This window comes from Pteropus medius, unplaced genomic scaffold, assembly GCF_902729225.1.
Source record: "Pteropus medius unplaced genomic scaffold, Ma_sr-lr_union100, whole genome shotgun sequence".
NCBI lineage: Eukaryota > Metazoa > Chordata > Mammalia > Chiroptera > Pteropodidae > Pteropus > Pteropus medius.
In genome coordinates, this window is record NW_024345601.1 from 14,157,304 (window position 1) to 14,179,810 (window position 22,507).

General features: G+C 41.5%; 2 protein-coding genes across 3 annotated transcripts in view; one reads left to right on the forward strand and one right to left on the reverse strand.

The window, feature by feature from the left end:
• Nucleotides 1-8,453: 8,453 nt before the first annotated feature.
• LYPD1 (LY6/PLAUR domain containing 1) overlaps nucleotides 8,454-22,507 on the reverse strand; it is a 30,771-nt gene continuing 16,717 nt past the window's right edge. For both annotated transcript variants that reach the window (XM_039874586.1, XM_039874585.1), the window contains one exon: nucleotides 8,454-10,244. In XM_039874586.1, coding sequence (XP_039730520.1) covers nucleotides 10,009-10,244 — 236 coding nt within the window. In that variant the 3' untranslated portion in view covers nucleotides 8,454-10,008. The remainder of the gene's footprint in view (nucleotides 10,245-22,507) is intronic.
• Nucleotides 9,024-10,523, forward strand: LOC120611983 (G-protein coupled receptor 39-like). Its single transcript, XM_039874584.1, has one exon. It carries the CDS (start codon nucleotides 9,048-9,050, stop codon nucleotides 9,591-9,593), a length of 546 nt encoding a protein of 181 aa, XP_039730518.1. The 5' UTR covers nucleotides 9,024-9,047; the 3' UTR covers nucleotides 9,594-10,523.

Sequence of the window (22,507 nt, forward strand, 5' to 3'; positions counted from 1 at the left end):
TTTTAGAACCCAAGACTCCTCACTCACCCCTGTCTAGACCTCTTGGTTTTGGGGGTTCTTGGGCTTCCTGGGCCTGGGGTTTTTTGGTCTTTCTTGAATGAGATGATCCCTTCTTTCATTCCCCACTCTCTCCTTTTCTTCCCCTCAGGGCGGGAGATGGAAATGATCCAGGCACTAGGTCCTGCATCAGGAGGGTTAGTACTGACCATTCTGGACAGGGAAGTTGGCTTCAATTGATTCTGTTTACATTAAGTTCATGAATGTTAAATGCCCTCCTACCCAGCCCCTCTCTCTGGGACCTCCAACACCACCCTCCCTCCCCCAAACATTTATTGAGGAACTACTGTGTAAAGATTTTCTGTTATGTGCTGAGAATATAACAGTGAAGATGAAGAGTCCTGCCATCATGGAATTTATGGTCTAGTTTATACTACAGTGTTATGATGACGGGGGTAAAAGCAAAAGGTGCTAGTGAATTCATAGTAAAGAAATTAATATAACCTTGTGGAGACAAGGAAGGCTTCCTGGAGGCAGTGCCACTAAGCAGAAACTTGTAGAATAAGAGCTGGACAAAGCATGGGCAATTGGGATAGAGGAGGAGGAAGTGCAGAGGATAAGGAAGATGTAGCCTAGGTAGAGGGATCGGCACGCTCAAAGGCTTGAAGAACAAAAAATAGAACAGACTAGGGGGGGTTACTTGCCCCTTCTGGGGCTGGCCTGCCTCAGTCACAGGCACTCAGTGCTCATTCTCCCAGGGTCCAGAGTCCCGCTGCACAGAGGACTTGCAAGCACAGACCTTGGAGAGAGGCAGGGCACGAGATCTGCAGGCATGTCCTCTCTCCTCCACACCCCTGACATGCCCATGTTACCTTTGTTGCGTGCGCTTGGCTGAGTGCTGCTCCATCCGAAGTCCACCTGGTTACATTGGGCTCTGCAAGCAGCTCGGGGCCAGTGCAAACACTACCAGACTAGAAGGTCCTATGTTTAGACTCCCGGGCTGTGTGATTTTGGGCACCTTGTCCCACTTTTCTGGGGATTCAGCTGGCTCCCCAGTAGATTCATCTCTGAGGCTTTTTCAGTGCTAACATTCCGTTAGGTGTTTTAGTTCTCTACCATTTGCAGGGAATTAAATTCAATTAGAAACTGCAGCCTTTTAGCATTAGGCAGTGTATAAGTGGCACGGCCAGTGCTAGGGTGGTCTGAGTTGACCCACTGGAGGGGATGGCCTAGCCATCGCACAGGCCACAGCTTCCCCAGCCGGCGTGGAGGGTGTCTCTCGTGACCACCACTCACTCCCGGGCTGTGTGTTCTAAGGGAAGACACATTTGGTTTGACTTGTCTTGCTGAGAAACAGCTATAAGCCTTTGTAGCTAAACCGCACATGGGGACTTTACTAGTAGTAGATTTAGAATAGACTGTTTGCAGAGAAAACCACACAGGTGCATACAATTGAGATCCACATAGAAAAATATTTAATAGATTCTAGTTCATCATTTTCCATGCATTCATCGAGAAGCAGAGGCGCTAAACCATGATAACAACCCTAAATGCTGCTTAATTTGAGTGCAAGTGGCTGTCCTATAGCTCCCAGACAGAAGGGCTTATTTTAGAAATATATATATTATTGTAGCGATTTATAGTTTTTCTTCTTGTATCGAAGCTTGTAGAGCAGAGTGAGATGGATGGAATGCTGAGCAAATTGCAAGTCATTTGGAATCTGGGTCTCTGCCTTCCACACGGTGGTTGGAGCCACACTGGGGAGAAAGTCTTTTTGGGCTCCATCAAATAGCTGGGACAAGGACGGGACATCAAACCATCTATTTTCTTGGACAGAAGCAGCCATCTGTGGCCTTTACATCATTTTAAAGTTGTGGCCTGCACCCTTCTCTGAAAAACAAATCCCAATCGTTCTTCTATCTTGTCTTATAGAACATTTCTCAGTAGGAAAGAGGGCAAGAAGTCAGACTGGTTTAAATGAAGATCACTAAGCTCGTAGGTCACTGGAAAAGTGACCGCAAGGTATCCAGGCAAGCCCTGGCAGGGCCAGAGGACATTGGACATGGAGCTGGCTATTAGTGGGGGGTATGTCCAGTGCATGGTCACCACCTGTGTCCCTCACATCCTCTGTTACTTCTAAAGCCTCTCCGCTTTCCTTTGGCAAACATGGCAATGAGTGGTGATCGTGTCACGGGAAGCCACTTGTTAGCTATTAGAGAACTTGTTTGCTGCTAATGCAGTCACCTTCTCAAAGTCTTTTAAGAAAATAACGGAAAGGGAGAAAAGGTATGTACTAGCAATGTAGGCAAAGGCTGAAGATGGCTTGGTTTATGGTGATCTTGGGAAAAGACGGCGGGGAGAAAGGGGGAAAAAAGAAGAAGAGAGATGCCATTGGTTTATCTACTGGAGAAACATGTAAAGAAAGAAGAGAAATGGAGGCGGGGAAAGAGTAGGGAGAAGGGAGAAGAAAAGGAGCAAAGGGACAAAAGAGAGAAAAAAGATGGGAGACAGGACCAAGGGGGAGGCCTGTACCAGGACTGAGAGAGCCTGGCAAGCTGGTTGTCAAGGAGATTAACTAGAGGGAGGGGTTCTTACTGTCCACTCAGACTGTAGACACTCAAAATGTGATGCTTCAGAAGCAAGCATGTGACAGTGATAGGGCCCCACGATGCCCACAAATTAGGGCTCTACCTCAATTTGTGCTTCTCTTAGACCAGTGGTTCTCAGATCTGAGTGAGCATCAGAGCCAACAGTGGGCTTCCTAACCTTGGACTGCCAGGCTCCAGCCTGAGTCTGATTCAAATCAGACTTAACATGTGCAGTTCTAACAAGTTCTCAGGTGTGGCTGATGCTGCTATTCCAGGATCCTCCTTTTAAGGATCACTGTCTTAGATATTAAAGACTAAATCAAGGTTGGTGCTGATTTGAGCTCCTGGTGTTGGACAAAGCCAACTAGTGAGATCATGTCTCAACTGGCTGGCAGAAGCAGATTGGCAAACACAAAAGATATAAATTGAGAGAGTGCTAAAACCTTTTATTGGATGGATATGTAAGATGGATGGATGGCTCTTCATTCAACTAACCATATGCTTACTTTCCACTGGCAATTGCTATTTAAATGTCAGTTGACAAGCAGATGTTCCTCACCCTACTATATGCAAATTAATTTATTGTCCACAAAACCTGAAGGAGTATTTTCTAACCATCTTTCTTTCCCACCCCCTGTCTCCACCCACCCCTTTGTTCTGGTCACAGTGAGCCTTGTAGCTCTCAGACGGTGAGCTGACCCTTGCATTCCTCCATGGCCTATTCATGCTGTGTCTTTGCCTGGCTACTGTTTTCCTGGCTACTGTTTACTCTTCCTCTCCTTTAATTTTTCTGTCTTGAGTGTTCCCCATTGTGTGGTCGGCTAGCCCTTCTCATTGCTGCCATAATGCCCTTTCCAGACTGCTCTGATAGCTCTTTGCAAATGGTCACCAAGCTGTGGCTGCCTCATCCTCCTCAACTTTTTATCAGTGCCTAGGACAGGGTTTATAATAGACTCCGGCCAGTCAAGAAATATTTGCTGAGTGAATAAACAAAGTGCAGAGAACTTAAATTAGTGGTGGAAGGGAAGGGGCTGTCTAATTCCTGCTTACTGTGGTCAGGGTGAGAGAGAAGTTAGAATATTGGGGCAAGAAGAGTATGGAAAGGCTATACTAATCACAGAAATCCTAAGTCATACTCAACAACCCTCTCAGCACCCTTAAGGTTTCAATGATTCAGTAAAATGTGACTCCAACATCCAGTGGAAAAGCAAATCTTTAGGATTTCTTTAAATCACACAAAATATCTTTGCTTGGGGGAAAGATCAAATTTTTGCATCTTTTCTGCTTAGTACTAGCTAAGTATTCTTTTCTAGCAGGTGCTTATGTAAGATGGATGGATGGCTAGATAGATGAATGAATGGATGGACAGAGAGACAGACAGATAGATAGATGGAGTCATTACAGGCTTGGTCACCAGGTCGTGACCTGGAATCATATTTTGTTTTCTGAACATTCTTCAGCTCCCTCTGGCTGGACTTCACCTTTCTTTGCCCTGGGGTGGGGGGATGCATCCTTCAGAGCTTTGTCATGTACCTGTTCTTGAGGGACCTAGTTCTAAAACTGAACTCAGACAGTGTATTGAAAAGGTGTTGCACTGACTTTAGCCAGGGGTCTGGTCTAAGATAGTCCTGCCTGTCACTGCATTCCACACTGAGAATGGTCAGCACTTGAGCCTAAACCTGAAAAACAAAAGTACATTTAAATATGATAGGCTTGTTTGTCAGTCTAGGGTAGAATCCAGTGTTCCGAACAGTATGGCAAGGTAGTGGGCATCCTGCCACCCAGATCTGTGAGACCTTGAGTGAGTCACTTCACCTCAGTTCTGTCATTTGTAGGATGAGGGATTTCTGCGGTGGGTCTCTCTTCCCGCCTCCCAGTCTCTGATGACTCTAAGAGTTCTGGGGTACAAGTAGCTCCCTTCACTTTAAATGCCAGAAGGGAGAAAACAGAGCACCGTGTCAGTTGCGTGAACGCCGACATGTCCCTGGCGGCACAGTTTAATGCACTTTTGAAGACGAAACCAAGCAGCCTGACATGGATGATGTTGAAATGTCAGGCTTCAGTGCGGGATGTTGTTGGACATCTGCATCACTTCTGTTTTTTAAACAACCTCACTCTGCCGGGTATAAATCTGTGTCATCATCTAATGGCTCTTGTCATTTTAGTGTAGTGATCAAGGAGGAAAAATGGAAGTGCTTTACGTAGAAAAACAGATAAAATATGAAGGTATTTCTTAACCCAGAGTGCGAGGCTGTCTGGAGTACAATACAGATCTATCAATAATTCAGTTAAAACTGTTTACCTGTTTTACATGACTGGGTTCAGTTCACTGATCTTCATTCGAGTTTATACTGAAGTTATTTAACTGCAGGCTGCACGTTACACCACACAGACCAAAGCATTATAGATTTTCCCCAATGTAATATACAAGTCCAAATTGATTGTGACCAAACGTAAATTTAGTCATATCTTTAATATGCTCTATCTATTAAGGTGTGACTAAGACTTTAAAGTTTTGTCTCAGCTACAGAGTAACCGAGACTATAGCCGAATCAGTGGCAAACAGCCCGAATACCAACACCTTTGGACATGCTATTTGTTTTCAACAATGTGTCATCTAAATTAATGAACTTTTTTTTTTTTCCAAATGTAAAAGTGAGCAATTACTTGTCCTTATAAAATGACAAATTTTACAAGGATGCTGGTTTGGTCCCCCCTTCCTTCCATCAGAGGCTAAGCTCTATTTCATTGCCCACAGGCACACACCTCACATTTGTCACTGGCTGTACCTATATGGCCAATGCTCCATTTTCCTGGAACAAAATTATCTTTCAAAGCACAGGAGGAAAGGCACCAGCCATTTTCCCCACCTCTAATTGAGATGGAGGTAGTATATTCCAACTGCCCTGCCAGTTATTCCAAAATGACTAGGCAAGATATAGAATGAGAGATGCAAGATAGAAATTTGTGTTTTCAAAATTATTTAGGGTTTAGATAATTTGTAGTCCCCTGATACAGAAGGCTTTATGTGAAAAGATCCGATAAACCCGTTCTACACCATGGCTGAGAGAATGCACACTCAGAAATACGATCAGGCGTCAACCTTGGTTTCATTGGCAGAATCTTAGGATGATAAATACGGGCTAAGTGGGCGGTGTGTGTGCGTGCATGGCGTGTGTGTGTGTGTGTGTTGTGTGTGTGTGTGTGTGTGGTGGTGGTGGGGGTCCTTGGTTTGGCAGGACTTTTCAGGGTATGTGGCTGGGAAGGAGGCAGAGAAATGGGAACAAGAAGAAATAAGGAGCCTTGCGATTTTGAGGGGGAGCTATAAGCATTACTTATACCTGTGCTGTAGCCAGTGGCCACCTATGGCTGGTCCCAACTGAAATGTGCTGTTAGGATAAAAGCCACACTGGGTTTCAAAGACTTATTATGAAAAAAAAGAATGTGAAACATCTCATGAATATTAGGTTGATTATGTATTGAAACTGTATGTGAAATGGTAATATTGGGAGTATATTGGATTAAAAAACATATTAAAATAGATTTCCCCTGTCTCTTTTGACTTTTCGAATGTGGCTACTTGAAATTTTAAAATTACACGTGGCTTACATTATATTTCGAGTGGACAGTGCTGCTAAACATCTACTTTCCATGATAGAATTATGGCTCATGTTTACCATCTTGCATTTTCTGTACTTTTCAAATTGAAAATATGCAAAACAGACAATATTGTCTTTGAGAAAAAAAATACATATCGTGGATTTTGGAGTTCAGCCAGCATGTGTCCTAGTTATAGCACATGGGCAACTAACCTTCTCTGAGACTCAACTTCCTCATCTGTATAACAAAGGTAACAGTTTTGATCTTATCTGGTTATTATCAGAAATGAGAAATTAATACTCAATAAATATTAAGCATTATTCTTGGTCGTACCTCAAGACCTGTCTGATGCCTAATCTTTAATCCCTATTTCTAAATCAGCTCTTTGTCTCTCATTCTCCAAGATTATAGTTTCTAATCTACCTACTTCTATACCTGATATTTCCCTTATTTTTCTCATCACTGAGAAACTTGGGTCTAGTCACCTGTGTTCTGCTACCCGTTCAGACTAAGGTATCTCTCACTTACCTACTTTAGCTCATTTCGATTCTAGAGTAAGAATTCTATCCTGGCTAAAACTACAAACTAGGCCATAACTCTTCATCTATCCCTTCCTCTTGCCTCATACCTGAGATGCTGGCATCTTGGTTTTTTCCAAACTCTGCTTCTTTTGATGTAATGGTCAATCGAGGACATTTGATGCCAGGCAAAGGGGGTGAAGGTAACAGAGGAATAAGGGCCATGCAAATAGGAAATCAATAGAACAGGAGCAAAGACAGGACAGAAGAAGAGCAATTTTATAACTTCTCTCTGCTTGCATATAACCATGCCCTCTTTTCTCATTGCCTTTCTTTAGGCTGGCTTTAAAAGCTGTGCTATATTCAAGCCATGGTAAGTACAAGGTGGTTCTTATTGCCTTTCTAGGTTCTTGCTGTCTGAAGTACAACTTCTCACAGTGTAGCATAGCACACATCTAAACCCTGTGCTCAAATTCCATATTCTAGGAAATAAGTCCTCAGATGAGGATGGCGGTACTATTCTCTGAAATTCAGTGGCAGCGAAGAGAAAAAAATTTAAAAGTTTGTGAAGATGCATAGCTTCTCTGGGTATGGTGAGCTTCCTTGCTCCTTCACAATTAATGAGATGAAGCTTTCAGTTGGAGCTGTGTGAGATAAAAACAAGGCGAGATAACACACTTGGAATAACACAGTTGTCTGGAAATGCCCATGCTTTTCAAAGCAGTGAAAAGTCTCCAATTTCTCCTGCAAATATTTTTTTAAAATCAGAAAAAAGGTTGATTTTTGTTCTCATTCAGCAGCTGTAACTAGGTGATTCAGAATATACTCTTGACTTAAGGTGATCTTTTTTACCTTTCATGAGATCAGTATGTAACTTTGCTTATTTTCTTTTTAGATTTACTGAGTGCTCTTAGGGTAGCAAACTCAAAAGAAATAAGCAGATTGGTTTGTATTTCAAGCTTGTGCTGAGGTTTGACAAGAGTAACCCTTGGAAACTAACTGGGGAGCAGAGTTCCTAGGGCCCCCTTTGCTGACAGCTGGTATTTGTGGAGGATTTCTTGCTGGGGGAGCTGGGTTATTTCAGTGCCAGAGAACACAGATAGGGCACTGTGCCGCCAGGCAAGGAGGGATGCTCAAGTGAGTGCATGTGAGAGTGCAAAGCCTGGATGCATAAGCATGGCTGTCTTTCCCAGAGCATTTATTAATGAAACATTTACCATCAACCAGAGGCAAGAAGGGGTCAATGCCAACAACTGCTTCCCTGTGGTTTCCTAAAAAATCAGAAGGATTGAAAATGTGAATAAATTTTCCTTATTATTCAAATTTAGGAGAGGGATGAAACAGTTCTGAAAATCTAAAACATAGCTTTAAGATATCAGCTCTGCACATGGATCTTACATTCTGGTGACTTGTCCTCTTGCCCTCCCCCTAACCCAAGAGAAGAGAGCAAATGTGCTACAGATGTGTTATCTGACTTTTCTTGATTGGGGATTTGGGGGGGGGGAGGAGGTCACTGTGGAATAAACGTTCATGGAACTTGTGTTGTCTGTGGTCTAATAGAATCTTTTTCTTTGTCAGAGGTCATAGAAATAATGATTGTGTAAATCAGAATGCAGATATGTGGGTATGCAAACATGTCCATGTAGTCAGCTTTTGATCCACTTGAGGGGCCACTGAGTCATGTCTCATTTCTGGTCTGTTGAGACTGGAGCTCAGTGCCACAAGGACAATGAGCATGTTACAGCTGAAATTGAAGGGAGTTTTTTATTTTCCATTGTTTTTAGATAACTGTCTTATTTAAAAACATTTGAAAAGAAACAGCAGTGCTTTACAGATATGTGTACACCTAGTAAATATATGTCCAAAAAACATCCTCAGTGATGGGCTAGTCCTGAAGTGGCTTCCCTTGAAATTGAATGCAACATCAGTGTCACTAAATATGCTTCTTCATTCCCAAGGGGGTGCCACTTCCATTTGTCTTGAAGATATCATTGGGTGTTCTTTAAAATACAAATGTTTCATCTGATATGGCTATACTGTATACATTTTTTTTTTTAACAAAGATAAAACTAGATTAATGAAGTACATAAAATGCTTTCTGGATACACAAACAACAATGAAAACGTTTAAATTAACAGGCATCAACAGGTATAAATAAACTGTCTAAAGCATTTAATGGTCTTTAACATAGCAAATGCCCCCAGCCTTGAAACGGTGTTAAATTCTTTTTGCTAGTGGCAAAAGAAGCTGTCAAAGACAACATTGAAAAATTGGTACCATTTCCTGGCCAGTAAGCACAGAACTGAGGGGCTAAAAATTTTATGGTTTTTTTGTTGTTGTTCTCATGCTGTATTTCTATCCCTCCTCATCCCCTCTTGTCTGCTCAGGGCTGATTGTTGTGACGCTGGCCGTCTGCTGGATGCCTAACCAGGTTCGGAGGATCATGGCTGCAGCCAGACCCAAGTACGACTGGACGAGGTCCTACTTCCGGGCGTACATGATCCTTCTCCCCTTCTCGGACACATTCTTCTACCTGAGCTCGGTCATCAACCCGCTCCTGTACAACGTGTCCTCGCGGCAGTTCCGCAGGGTGTTCGGGCAGGTGCTGCGCTGCCACCTGACGCTGCAGCACGCCAACCACGAGAAGCGTCTGCGCACCTTTGTCTCTTCCACCACGGACAGCGCCCGCTCCGCACGCCGCCCACTGATTTTCATTGCTTCCGGGCACAATTCCTCTACAAGGAGACCTAACAAGGTTTTCTTAAGCACTTTCCAGAGCGAGGCCGAGGCTGAGCCCCAGCAATTGAGTCTCGAGTCATCAGGGCCCAAGTGGGAGACAAAACCAGACAATTCTGCTGCAGAGAATGGTTTTCAGGAACATGAAGTGTGAAAGTCAAGTACGAAAGCCCTCCTCCAACAAAAGCGACATTCCCCTCACAAAGCAGTGGCAAAATAGCCAGTGCCCCCATCAGGGACAGGAGTAGAATCTAGGGGCCCTGGAAAAGGCAGATGCCCACTGAATTGTCTCCGAAGGGCTGATTCTGCAAGCCGGGCCTTCACTCTGGTTACAGAAGGGAGTGGGGCTTTCAAGCCACCCTCTCCTTTCCTTTAAGTACACACTGAAAATTCAGACTGAATTTAGAGCTTACAAAAATGTTTTACATGGAACTCTTTCATTATTTGCAAAGGAACTAAAAGAGAATGCAGAATCCCTACCCAGAATCTAAGGACACCCAGAAGAACCTTGTGAAGCAGGGAAAGCGAGGGCCAGAAGGACATTGCAGGATGGGCTAGCATCTCCAGCTTCAGCAGTGTCCCGCGAAGAGGGCTAACTTGAGGAGCAGGATGGTGGTGGGGAGCCCTGGCTGAAGGGCCGAGGCAGAGCTGCTCCTTTTCTTGGGCCGGGGTCCATTGCACAGAGGGGTGTTGCAGCAGCTGATGCACACTGAGTTCAGTTTCCCTGGGGAGCAGAAGGACTGATACCCAGCCGAGGCAATGAGGCAGGCCGCTGACGATGCACACGACTTGCGGTACATGATCCCTGCAACACAGACCCACGGAAGCTGGGTTAACCTGCACTGGCCAACAGACAAAGTCCCTCTGAGCCCAGATCCCAGTGTGTCCTTCCCCTTCTCACAGCCCTGAGACTCGGTGGGCCAGGGAGGTGCTTCTGGTTGTTTCACTGAGCTCCACAAAACACAAGAGATAAGTGGTAAAGGAGGCAGTCATCATTTCACTACTTTTGACAGAATTGTTCCAAAAGCTATTTGAGATGCTATGCCAGTGAATAAAGAGTTGTCGAAACTAAAGTTCACTTTTTAAAAAGTGTACTAGATAAAGTTTTTTCCTTTTTTTTTTTTTTTTTGTTCAAACTATCTCATGCCAGAGAGAACCACAAGCTACACATCAAGATCTTTTATTTCTATTATTACTTTGTAAGTGACCATGGAGAAATGCCTCTAGACTATTTATTTATTAAATCCTAGAATTTTCTGAATAAAGACCAAATCCCAGTGGGAATAAATCAGATCCCTACCGAAGGGGCCCTGAGTTTTCCTAGGTTTGAGAGGTCCACTGGGTTTAGTGAGGGCTGACCTGGCTGGCCATGTGCCCAGGACAGCCTTATTCTCAGGGAAAGAGCTTTGCCCTTAGAACATATGGTCACTTGCCAAGTTGAATCACATAGTCAGCACTTAACACACACTGTGTGGGCACAGAAATGAGATTCCTGATAAGACTGGAGGACCTACCTTAAAGAGCACCTGTGTCATGTCGAAATTGCAGCATAGCCATCATGAGTTCTTAAAGCTGGAAGTTTTATTCAATTCAAATGATAATAGCTAAGCTTGTTTAAGTGCTTTCTTCAGAGAGCCGTGGTGTCCTAGCTCATTTACTTCCTACAGCAACTTACAAGGGAGGCCCCCATGATCATGTGCAATTTACAGATGGGGTGTTTAAAGGTAAAAGAGGTTTTGTGATTTGCCCAGTCACACTACTAAAACATGGAACAACTGGGATTTAAACCTAGTATTCTGGCTCCATGAGGTCAAGTCTATATTACTGTATAGCAAAGTAGCCAGTAAACCACAAAAATGGTGTTTTGCTTTCTTTGTCAGGGGGAGGCTTTATTCTGAAGATAGCTTTTGGGCTGTTGTGGCCATTTTTTATCAATGATCTTTTGAGATATAATTGACAATTATTTTTGGTCAAATAATATAATATATAATACTAAAGTTAGACCTAGAAGTGAATGACTAGCTTCTTTGCTGCCCTGTACAGCTGAGAGATACAATACATTTCAGCAGGGCATCTTTCTTCTGACTTTCTGCAGGTATGTGTATTTGTAAGTGTTGCTTTGGGGCCCCTTCTTCCCCCTTGAGAACGGCTGCTTTGGGTGCTGGAAAAAACAGTAAGGAATTGAACTGCCTAGTTATGGTTCATATACACAGTGGAATTTTACTCAGCCATTAAAAAAATGAAATCCTACCCTTTCCAACGACAGAGGTTATTGTGCTGAAATAAGTCAGAGAAAGATAAATATCATATGATTTCACTTATATGCAGAATCTAAGGAACAAAAAGAACAAACTAATCAAAAACAAACTCACAAATATAGAAGACAATTTGGTGATGGACAGAAGGGAGGGGGATTTGGGAGAATGGGGTGAAGGGTTAAAGAAGTACAAATTAGTAGTTGATAGATGGTCACAGGGATGGGGAGAATGGCATAGGGAATGCAGTTAGCATTAATATATTGGCTAGGTGGAAAACAAGGAGAGAGAGCAATTAGGGGGATTGTTTTATAAACTATATAAATACCTAACCAATGTACTGTATATTTGAAACTAATTAAAAGAAATCTTAAAAAACAAAAAACAAACAAAAAATGATGGGCAATAAAATAGAAAGTAAATACTTGTAAAAAAAGAAAAAAAAAAAAGAAAGAATCGAACTGCCTAAAACTTCTAAGTGGGAAGTAAAGAAGTTAAATTTACATTAAAACATGTAATTTTATATCATTTTTTCCTATAAGTACATGTTTGTAAAGACCGATTTCTGACACCATTAGAAAATGTTGTATGGTAGCTGCTCTGGGTAAGATAAAGCCCATGGACAGAGGATGTGTTCCAATTTCTAAGGAACACGTTACACACTATAAGTAGGCATTGCCCACTTGTAAATTTCCCTTAGTCTGCATTTTCTATCCATTGCTCATTTTAAGAAATTTAGTTTTACTCACTGCCTTTTTGTTTTTAAATATTAAAAGCACTATAATCTGGCAATTCAATACACTTTTTTCCTTTAAGCGAGTTTTAATTAAAAAATATTTACTGAACATATTTTTCACTAAGAAGTTCAGACATTCGGATAAGGTGAAAATGCCCCTTGACCACCCCTTATAATCCCAGGTCATCCTCAGAGGTAAGCACTCTTAACTCTTTTGGATGCCTCATTCCAGGCCTGTTTCCATAAATTTACATATGTGCCCACGGAGAAATAAAGTGTGTGTGCATTCACATTTGTTAATAGTATCACATCCTAGATGCTGGTCTGCAATTTGCATTTTTTCTTAGTGACATGGCAGAGGATTTATTTTTAAGCCTAACTTTGTAGGGCTAAGGTATCGATGATGAGGTAGGTTAGTTATATAATGCATGAGGGGAGCCCTACATTTTGCAACTGCCACCCAAGGGATACCTCCAGATCACCTGGCTCTGGTGGCCAGTGGGGCTTACACTTGTGGTCGCATAGAACTGTATATATTTGCATTCTTTAAAAGCTGCTTGGGGATCTGGCTTCTAATCAGCCTGAATCTAGTTGCTGATCAGAAGCCGGATCTGAGATCCCCCTCAAATATTTAAATTAGAATTCCAATCTTTCTCAAACTCTTTCAAAGAATAGAAGATGGAATACTTCCAAGCTCATTTTACATGGCAAGCATTACCCTGATACCAAAATCAGACAAGAACACCATAAGAAAGGAAAATTGCAGGTCAATATCCCTGATGAACATAAGTGTAAAAATCTATAATACTTTCTTTGTGTTGTTGAGTTCAACATGTTAAAGGGATCATACACCATGATCAAATGAGATTTATTTAGGGATGCAAGGATGTTCCAACATCTGCAAATCAACATTATACACATTAATAAAATGAAAGATAAAAATCATATAGCAATAGAAGCAGAAAAAGCAATTGACAAAATTCAACATCCATTTATGGTAAAAAGAAAAAAGAAAAAAGAAAAACCTTCAACAAAGTGGGCATAGAGAGAACATACCTCAACATAATAAATACCAAATATGACAAGCCCACAGCTAACATCATACTCAGCAGTGAAAAGCTGAAAGCTATTCTCTAAGAGGAGAAACAAGGTAAGGATGGTCATCCATGCTCGCCACTTTTATTCAACAGTGTTGGAAGTCCTAGCCAAAACAATTAGCAAAGAAAAGAAATAAAAGGCATTTATATTGGTAAAGAAGAAATAAAACTGTCCCTATCTGCAGATGACATATATATCAAAATCCTAAAGACTCCATGAAACTGTTAGAACTAATAAATGAATTCAGTAAAGTTACAGGATACAAATTTAATATACAGAAATCAATTATGTTTCTATGCACTAATAAAGAACCATCAGAAAGAGAAATTAAATTAATTCTACTCACAATTACATCAAAAAGAATAAAATACTTAGGAATAAATTTAACCAAGGAGGTAAAAAACCTGGATACCGACAACTATAAGACACTGATTAAAGAAACTGAAGATGCAAACAAACAGAAAGATAGTCCATGCTTATGGATTAGAAGAACTAGCACTGTTAAAATGTCCATACTACCCAGATTTAGTGCAATCCCTATCAAAATTCCAATGGCAGTTTTCACAGAAATAGAACAATCAATCCTAAAATTTGTATGAAATTACAAAAGACTCCAAGTAGCTAAAGCAATCTTGATAAGGAAGAACAAAGCTGGAGGCATCACACTCCTTGATTTTAAACTATATTACAAAACTATTGTAAGCAAAACAGTGTGGTATTGACACAAAAACTGATACATTGATCAACAGAACAGAATGGAAAGCTCAGAAATAAACCCACACATATATGTTAAATTAATTTATGATGGAGGAGCCAAGATTATATAATGGGGTAAGGACAGCCTCTTTAATAAATAGTGTTGGGAAAACTGGACAGCCACATGCAAAAATTAAAAATAAAAAGTGAAACTGGACCACTATCCTATATTTTACACAAAAATTTACTCAACATGGATTAAAGACTTGCACAAAGATGTAAAGCCTAAAAGAAAAAAATAAGCTCTTTGACATCAGTTTTGGCAATGACTTTTTTCGATCTGACACCAAAAGCAAAGGCAGCAAAAGCAAAAAATAAACTTATTAGTTTAATGTGGGACTACATCAGACTAAAAACTTTTGCACAGCAAGGAAGCCATCAACAAAATAAAAAAGCAACCTATTGAATTTAAGAAAATATTTGCAAATTATATATTTGATAAGGGGTTAATAACCAACATTTATATATAAAGAACTCATAAAACTCAATAGCAAACGACCTCCCCCAAAACAAGAAACAATCCAATTAAAAAATGGGCAGGGGATCCGAATAGACATTTTTCCAAAAAAGATATACAATGGCCAACAGGTACAAGGAAAGTTGCTTAACATCGCTAATCATCAGGGAAATGCAAATCGAAACCACAATGAGCTATCGCCGCACACCTGTTAGAATGGTTATTATCAAAAAGACAAGAAATACCAAGTGTCGGTGAGGATGTGGAGAAAAGAGAACCCTTGTGCACTGTTGGTAGGAATGTAAATTGGTGTAGCCATGATAGAAAACAGTAGGAGGTTACCAAAAAAATTAAAAATTAAAAATAGAACTACCATACGACCCAGCAATTCCACTTCTGAGTATTTATCTGAAGAAAATAAAAGCCCTTACCCTAAAAGATATATGCACCCCCGTGTTTATTGTAGCATTATTTGTAATAGCCAATATATGGAAACAACCTAAGTGTCCACTGACTAACGAATGGATAAAGAGGTGACACACACACACACACACATACACGCACAAATGGAATGCTATACAGCCATAAAAAAGAATGAAATCTTGTCATTTGTGACAACATGAATGAACCTGGCGGGCATTATGCTAAAAGTCAGAAGAAGACACTTATATGTGGAATCTAAAACCATCACCACCACTCAAGCTCATAGATACAGAGAACAGATTGGTGGGGGATGGGTAAAGGAGGTCCAAAACTACAAACTTTTAGTTATAAAGTAATTAAATTGCAGACTGTAATGTACAGCATGGGGACTATCGCTAATATTGTATTGCATATTAGAAAGTTGCTAAAATCTTAAAGTCCTCATCATGAGAAAAAAATTTTTGGCACTATGTATGGTGATGGATATCAATTAGATTATGAGGTGATCATTTTGCAATATATACAAATATATTTTTTAAAAAATATAGATGGAAAGTTCCTTCCTTTTTCTCTCTCTTTTAAAAAACTCTTAACGAAGGTGTCCATGCTTCTTTTTACTATATCCCATATACAATTTCAAGAGCTTTAAAAATATTAACTAATTTAATCATTGTAATTACACTAGCAATAATGACTATTTTCAAGTGGAGAAACAGGCAGAGAGAGGTTAAATAATTTGCTAAGGGGCAATACAGGTAATTAAATGGTAGAGCCAGGATTTGAAATCAGGATTCCTGGCTTTAGAATCTCTGCTCTTAAGCACTCTGCTTCATTGCCTACCATGGTATAATATGCTTCCACTGGGGAAAAAATGGTGAAAATTACATACACATATATATTTTGCATACATATGCATAAAAATATTTCTGGAAGAATACACAGAGACACAATATTGGTTGTCTTTTGGGTGGCCACAGGGGTGGGAAAGAATACTGTAGACCCTTTTTTGTCATTTGAAATCAGAACGATGTGATTAAGTACTTTTTATCCTTCTGAAATAAATAATAGCCCTAAAGAATCATTTTATCAGATGCCTCTTCTTTCCCAGTAGAGCTCAAGTCTCTTCCTAGCTGTGTCCACCAGGGGGCTTCTGGGAGTGCACATACCCTCAAGAAGGGAGCTACCAGGAGTTGCCAGGAAGCCTAAATCTCAGTGTCAAAGGGCATGGGCACTTGTGTCTCTATTCGTTTTCTGTTTTTCTTTTAACCCAGCCTGCATGAGCTCAGATCTGGGCCCAGGAGAGGAGGAGCTGCAAGTAAATCAGAAAGGAACCTCTCATGGACTCCTGCTGGAGTATCAATCAGCCTAAGAGCAATTTAGAAGGCTCTAATAATTAGAAAAGGCCAAATCCAACAGGTTTACTTCTCAGCATTTACCCTTTGAAACAAAATGCACTTTCATGTGTGCACGCCCTTAATAGGAAAAGATACATTTATATCGTGGGGTGTTAAGCAGCAGTTGAACGCACAGAGCTCTATACTGATCTGGCTCAATGTACTGATTATTGAATTTCTTCTCTATTGAGCTGGTTCTTGAGTAGAAAAATAAATTTCCAAATGATCTATAAATATACCATTTATGTAAGGAAAAAACACAAGGCAATATGTGCTCTTGCAGTATATCTGTAGGTGTGTGTGTGTGTACATAGCTATGCATGTGAGATTACATAAAGAAAATCAGAGAGGTCCAGAAAGCTATACACGTGAGCAGTGGTAGTCCCTTTAGGGTTGGGCCATCGTCAGGAAGTGCTTTTGATTTATTTGTGATATTTGAATGTTTTACAGTGGGAATCAATTCATGGATTGCATCTGTAATGACAAATTAATAAAAATGAAAAGTACAAACTGAGTGAGCCACTTCACTGAACCCTAAGATTTGGAGCACACAGCATCAGTGGCACCAAGGTGGCAGAGAGGGGTCTACACCACCCCAGCCAGAGTATAGCCCAGCTTCACGGCATTGGAGCTTTACCTCAGATGGGTTTGGTCAAGAGCACCACGGTTCTGAGTGACTTCAGCCGCTTGCTGTGGGCAGGAAGTGGTGGCTGGGCTGTAACTAGCCATGGGTTAGGTTTCCCTGCAGCTTTATGGCTGCCCTGGGGCTCTCAGCAGCCAGCCACTGCAGAAGGCAGTGTCCAAGAGCCGGAGTGAGAGCCTTCTCCAAGTAGCTGAGGGATGCCATGTCCCTGCATGCCTTTTAATCACTTCTAATACACTGCTGATTTTACTATTGTATCTTTATTACTAGAATGTAGCTCTAGCAATTAGAATAGTGCCTGGCACATAATAAGGGCTCAATAAATAATGAATGAAGGGAGGAAGGAGACAGAAAGAAGAATCGTTTGAAGGGGGCTCAGAGGTCCCATGACAGTGGGTGCTTTTCTGACTAGTTGCAACTGAAATTTTATTCCCAGGCTGGTGGGGCCTGGATAAGAGAGTTTATATAAAATTAAAACAAGCCTCCAAGCTTTGGTTTATACAAACAGGGCTGTGAGATGCTAGAAATCGCTAAGAAGGATTCAGAACCAGAGCTAGCAGCCTGGGCAGGTTGACGAAAGGCTGTTCATCAATATGGCTGGGCTAATCCTCACTTGGACCAGCTCACAGCCCCTCCACCCTGCAGGGATACAGAGATGTGTCCTGCTAGTGCCAAGTCATTTCTCATGGCTGTAATCTGAAGACCAGAAGTATGCTTGTGGAACATATCACCCACTACCACCAATTTAATCAAGACACCCAACATTTAAAACTTTAATCCTTTTTAAGTCTTTAGAGAGGTGATGGCCTTCTGGGGGCTCTTGGATTTAGATGGGTGGCTATGCTCACTTAAAAAATATCACAAATTGTTCGCCCTGAGGAAGTCGTTAGTACTAATCTGCCTTATTTAGGATATGAATGATGGGCATGGCGAGGAATGAAGGAAAGGGTAAAAAAAAATGTGAGGTTACTTCCAGGGGCGTTCATTTCACTGTAACAATTGTATCTAACCCCTGGGACCTGTCATAGTCAACTCTGAAGGAAATTATACTTCCAAGAATTATGCGGAAAACATCAATGTGGAAATAAAGAAAAGGGAATTAGACCATTTGTACCCTACACACTAGGATTGACATACAACCACATAGATGGTACAAACACATTTCTGTGCCATTGCATGTTCTCCTTGTCTTACAGACACTAGAAATGATCCAAGTTAAGTAAACTATATATAAAGCATTCAGAAAATAGCCTAGCACAAAGGAGTTTCTATGTAAGTGTTGTTGCTGTTGTTGCTGCTGCTGCTGCTGCTGTTGTTGTTGTTATTATTATTATTATTATTATTATTATTATTATTCTGTCTTTGGGGCACTTTTTTATTCACGTAAGTAGCTACTTGGTGAGTTCAGTCAAGTCATGCTATGTCACTCAGAGGGGACAGTGACTTCACTCATAACTGATTTGCTTTGATATTTAAAATGACTGGCTCCTCTTTTCCCCCACAGCTGTTCACACTCCATCCTCATTCCTCTTGGACTATGTTTGGGTCACATTTTAGCAGACATGTGAGCATTGCGTTCAGATGCAGGAAGACCAAAGACGGGCCAGGAGATGGGGCAGAAGGAAGGAGAGAAAGAGTTAGAAGTGGATGTGGATGCTAGATGGCTCCTGTCTCCTTCTTCGCAGCCAGCACTCCATCAGGTGTCAGGCTTGCTTTACGGGGTTGAATTATTGATTACACGAGGGGAAGAAGAAAAATGGTGTTTTCTCTTTGTTTGAGTCCAGCTCTTTTTGCTTGCTTCAGACACAGCTGGGTCGCCACAGATTGAGCGTGCCTGAAACAACTCTGCTTGAAGTCGGTCCAGCCCAGCAGTGGTATCAGTTTTGGAATTCCACTTTACTGAGACTGACAACATGGTTCCAAGGTTGGCGTTCTGGCCCAGAAGCCTTAAGGCTGACCTGGCTGGCAGCAGACAGATGTGAAAAGTCTTTATTGTCCCGAATGTGTGGTGCTATCCCTGTGGCAAAAACTCTCCATCAAGGCTCTTCGCTAAGGGGCTGGTCATAGATGCGCCCACTCCCCGGCTAGGAAGGGTGCTACCATCCAGCAGGCGGGAGCTGCTCAAGCGGTGGTTCAGACATCCATGTGCAGAGAATTCTCTGGGCATTCCTTAAATACAAATTCTCAGACCAACCTCAGATGATCCTGACACAGGGATCTGATGCATTACAGCCTGGCTCCCATTCTGCTTTGCATCAGGGACACCGCCAATGCCCCTGATGATCCACAGCTATGGAGAGAGAAAGAAGGGACCTGGTTTCTTCTTCACTGCTTTCCACACTCTTCCTTGACCACATCTGTTCCCCTTCTAATCCACTGTCATGACTGACCTGTCCTATCAGACTCATCAGACACTGCTCATTCCAAATGTTTATTGTCAACCATTTAGCTCATGTGTGAGGTGACTGGGTTAGAGTCCAGGACACTCCTAGATGTGATCAGGCCAGTGCTAATTTGTCCACTGCCCACTAAGGCAGTTTCCCCTCACTGGCCCTTTAATATCCCACGGGGATGGCTTTTCCTGTTTTAAACCTTCATCGGATATGGTAGATTTCTATTGCAGATGCTGGCACACTTTTCTGTGACGGGCAGATAGTAAATATTTTGGCCTTTGCAGGTTATGTAGTCTCGGTCACAACTACTCAATCTCATATTTGATCATGGAAGCTGTCACAGCTAATACGTGAACATATGAGTGTGGCTGTTCCTATAAAACTTCGTATACAGGAACGAGCTGTATTAGTCAGCTCAGGTTGTCATGACAAAGTACCCCAGACTACATAGGTTAAACAATAGAAATTTTTTCACAGTTCTGGAGCTTAGAAGTCTAAGATCAAGGTGCCAGTGAATTAGGTTCTTGGTGAGAACGCTTTTCCCGGCTTGTAGACAGCTGTGTCCTCATATGGCCCTTTCCTCAGTGTGTGCACAGGGAGGGAGAGAGCCTGGTGTTTCTCCCTCTCTTATAAGGCTACCATTCGAACAGGACCAGGGCCCCACCCTCATGACCTCACCTAACCCTACTTACCTCTTAAAGGCTCCACCTCCAAACCCCATCACACTAGAGCTTAGAGCTTCGACATATAAATTGGAGCGGGGAAACAATTCAGTTCATTACACGGGGCCAGATTTGGCCGAGGGGCCACAGTTGGTTGACCTCTGTCCTTTTCTATCAAAATCCAATCACCTTTCCACTATGAAATCTTATCCTTTCCACCCACTCTGTCTTCTCCAGTTATAGGAGAGAAGCAAACTTGGTACATTTTTGTTTGTTTTTCTTTTCTTTTGACTTTTTTGTGTTTTTTATTCCTTTGTATTTTTATCTGTTTTTTGGAACATTTGCTTTTTGAAGAATATCAAAAAAGATTTCTCTGGGCTTCTAGGGTGTCAGAGCTACCTTACCAAAGGCCTTTGCTAGTTTTACAGTATTTGTAGAATCATATCTCCATATTTTGAAATGGACCTGTCTCTTTGGAAAGTGTGCTCTTTGTAGCACATACTAACACCACAGTCAGCTTGGAATCCACAGGCGTGGAGAGCAGTGGCTGCATTCTAACAGGAGACACGGCCATGGCTTAAGGGGAAAATGAGAAAGGCCAGGCAAAGTTGGAAGCCTCTACCTGAACAGTGTTTCCAGCGTGGGCAGGATGGAGGTCTGTTGAGTGAGACTTGCATTTAGGGGGCTTACAGTTATTAAATTTTAAGCCATAATCCTGCAGAAAAACTGAAGCCGACCCCCCACTTCCACTCCCAGGTTCTGTATCCGTGCTGCTGTCTCTAAGAGTCATCTCTCTCTGACTTCCCTGTCATAAGTTCCTAGGTCCTTTCTTCAGTGTTTCAGGTATAACCAGAAGCCGCCCCATTTGTGTAAGAAGCCTCTTTAGTTTCAGCAGGTCTTGTTTTATATAATGTCCTTGTTTTAACCATGGTGGATCCAGAGTGTTGCTTGGATTTTGTTCTTATTTTCTGCTTTTCAAGAAGCAAGGGAGCCTCGTTAAGGCATAGTATGCAGTCATGCGCCTCATAACGATGTTTCAGTCAACGGTGGACCTCATACACAACGGTGGTCCCACAAGATCATAACGAAGCTGGAAAATTCCTGTCATCTAGTGACGTCGTAATCACTGTAACATCGCAGCGCAACACTACGTGTTCGTGGGGATGATGGTGGAAGTGAACCTACTGTGCTTCCAGCCACATAAAAGAATAATACACACAATTATGCACAGTACATAATACTTGATAATGATAATAAGTGACTGTTACTGGTTCATGCATTTACTATACTTTTTAAATCATTATTTTAGAGCATATTCCTTCTATTTATTAAAAAAAAAGTTTGCTGTAAACAGTATGCCGTGTCAATCGGCAACAGCCTCATACAAACGAGAAGAAAAAAATTAATGATTTTGTTTCAGAAAATACCATTTTCAAATGAATTTATATTGCACAAGAGATAATTTTGGAATTAACGTGGTAATGTCACTTATTTTCAGTATGGGCAGTATGAGGGGCTATTGTTTAATTCTTTCTTTGATGCAGTATTTCTTGACAGATAAAAATGACACAGGCTCAAAATCCCATTCATGGTTGCTGGCAAACACAATGGAAAATGATATTTGATCATAAGGTAGGCAAAGGAAGTTTCAATAATGAATTGAAATTTTTAGTTGTTTTACCAATGAAAATCACCTGAGAAGAATCACTAACTGTGGAATATAAAGATATACTGGGCTGAGTGCTGAAAGATCAGGGTTTTCCATTCATTTCTTCCATCAACTTCTGAGTGTTGAAGAAATCTTGATCCTTTCATTTAGTGGCCTCAGTTTCCTCATCTCTAAAAAGGGGTGGAGGAAGCTGAAGTGGATAATACCTACATTTTGTTTTACTTCTGAAATAATTCTTTACCCAGCAGAAAGAACATAAACCCTGGAGTCCAAGAGACCCTAACTAGTATTCTTGCTGGAGAGAATGGAATAATGTACTTAACTTCTTTAAGCCTCAGTTTATCCTTCTGAAAATGGAGAAAATCATACCTATCTAACGAAGTAAAAGGATTAAGGATCAGAATTAAGATGAGAATGTACACAAAGCTCCTTTGACTCTGCCAGTCCATAGTAAACAGGGCTGGAGGAGGGAAAATTCATGATGAGCCTAGAGTATCTTATCTCGTGGGGCCAGAACTAAGGAAGTGTTCAAAAAAGGAAGAGCCATGTTGAAAAAGCACAGATGTCAACCTCCCAGTGGAT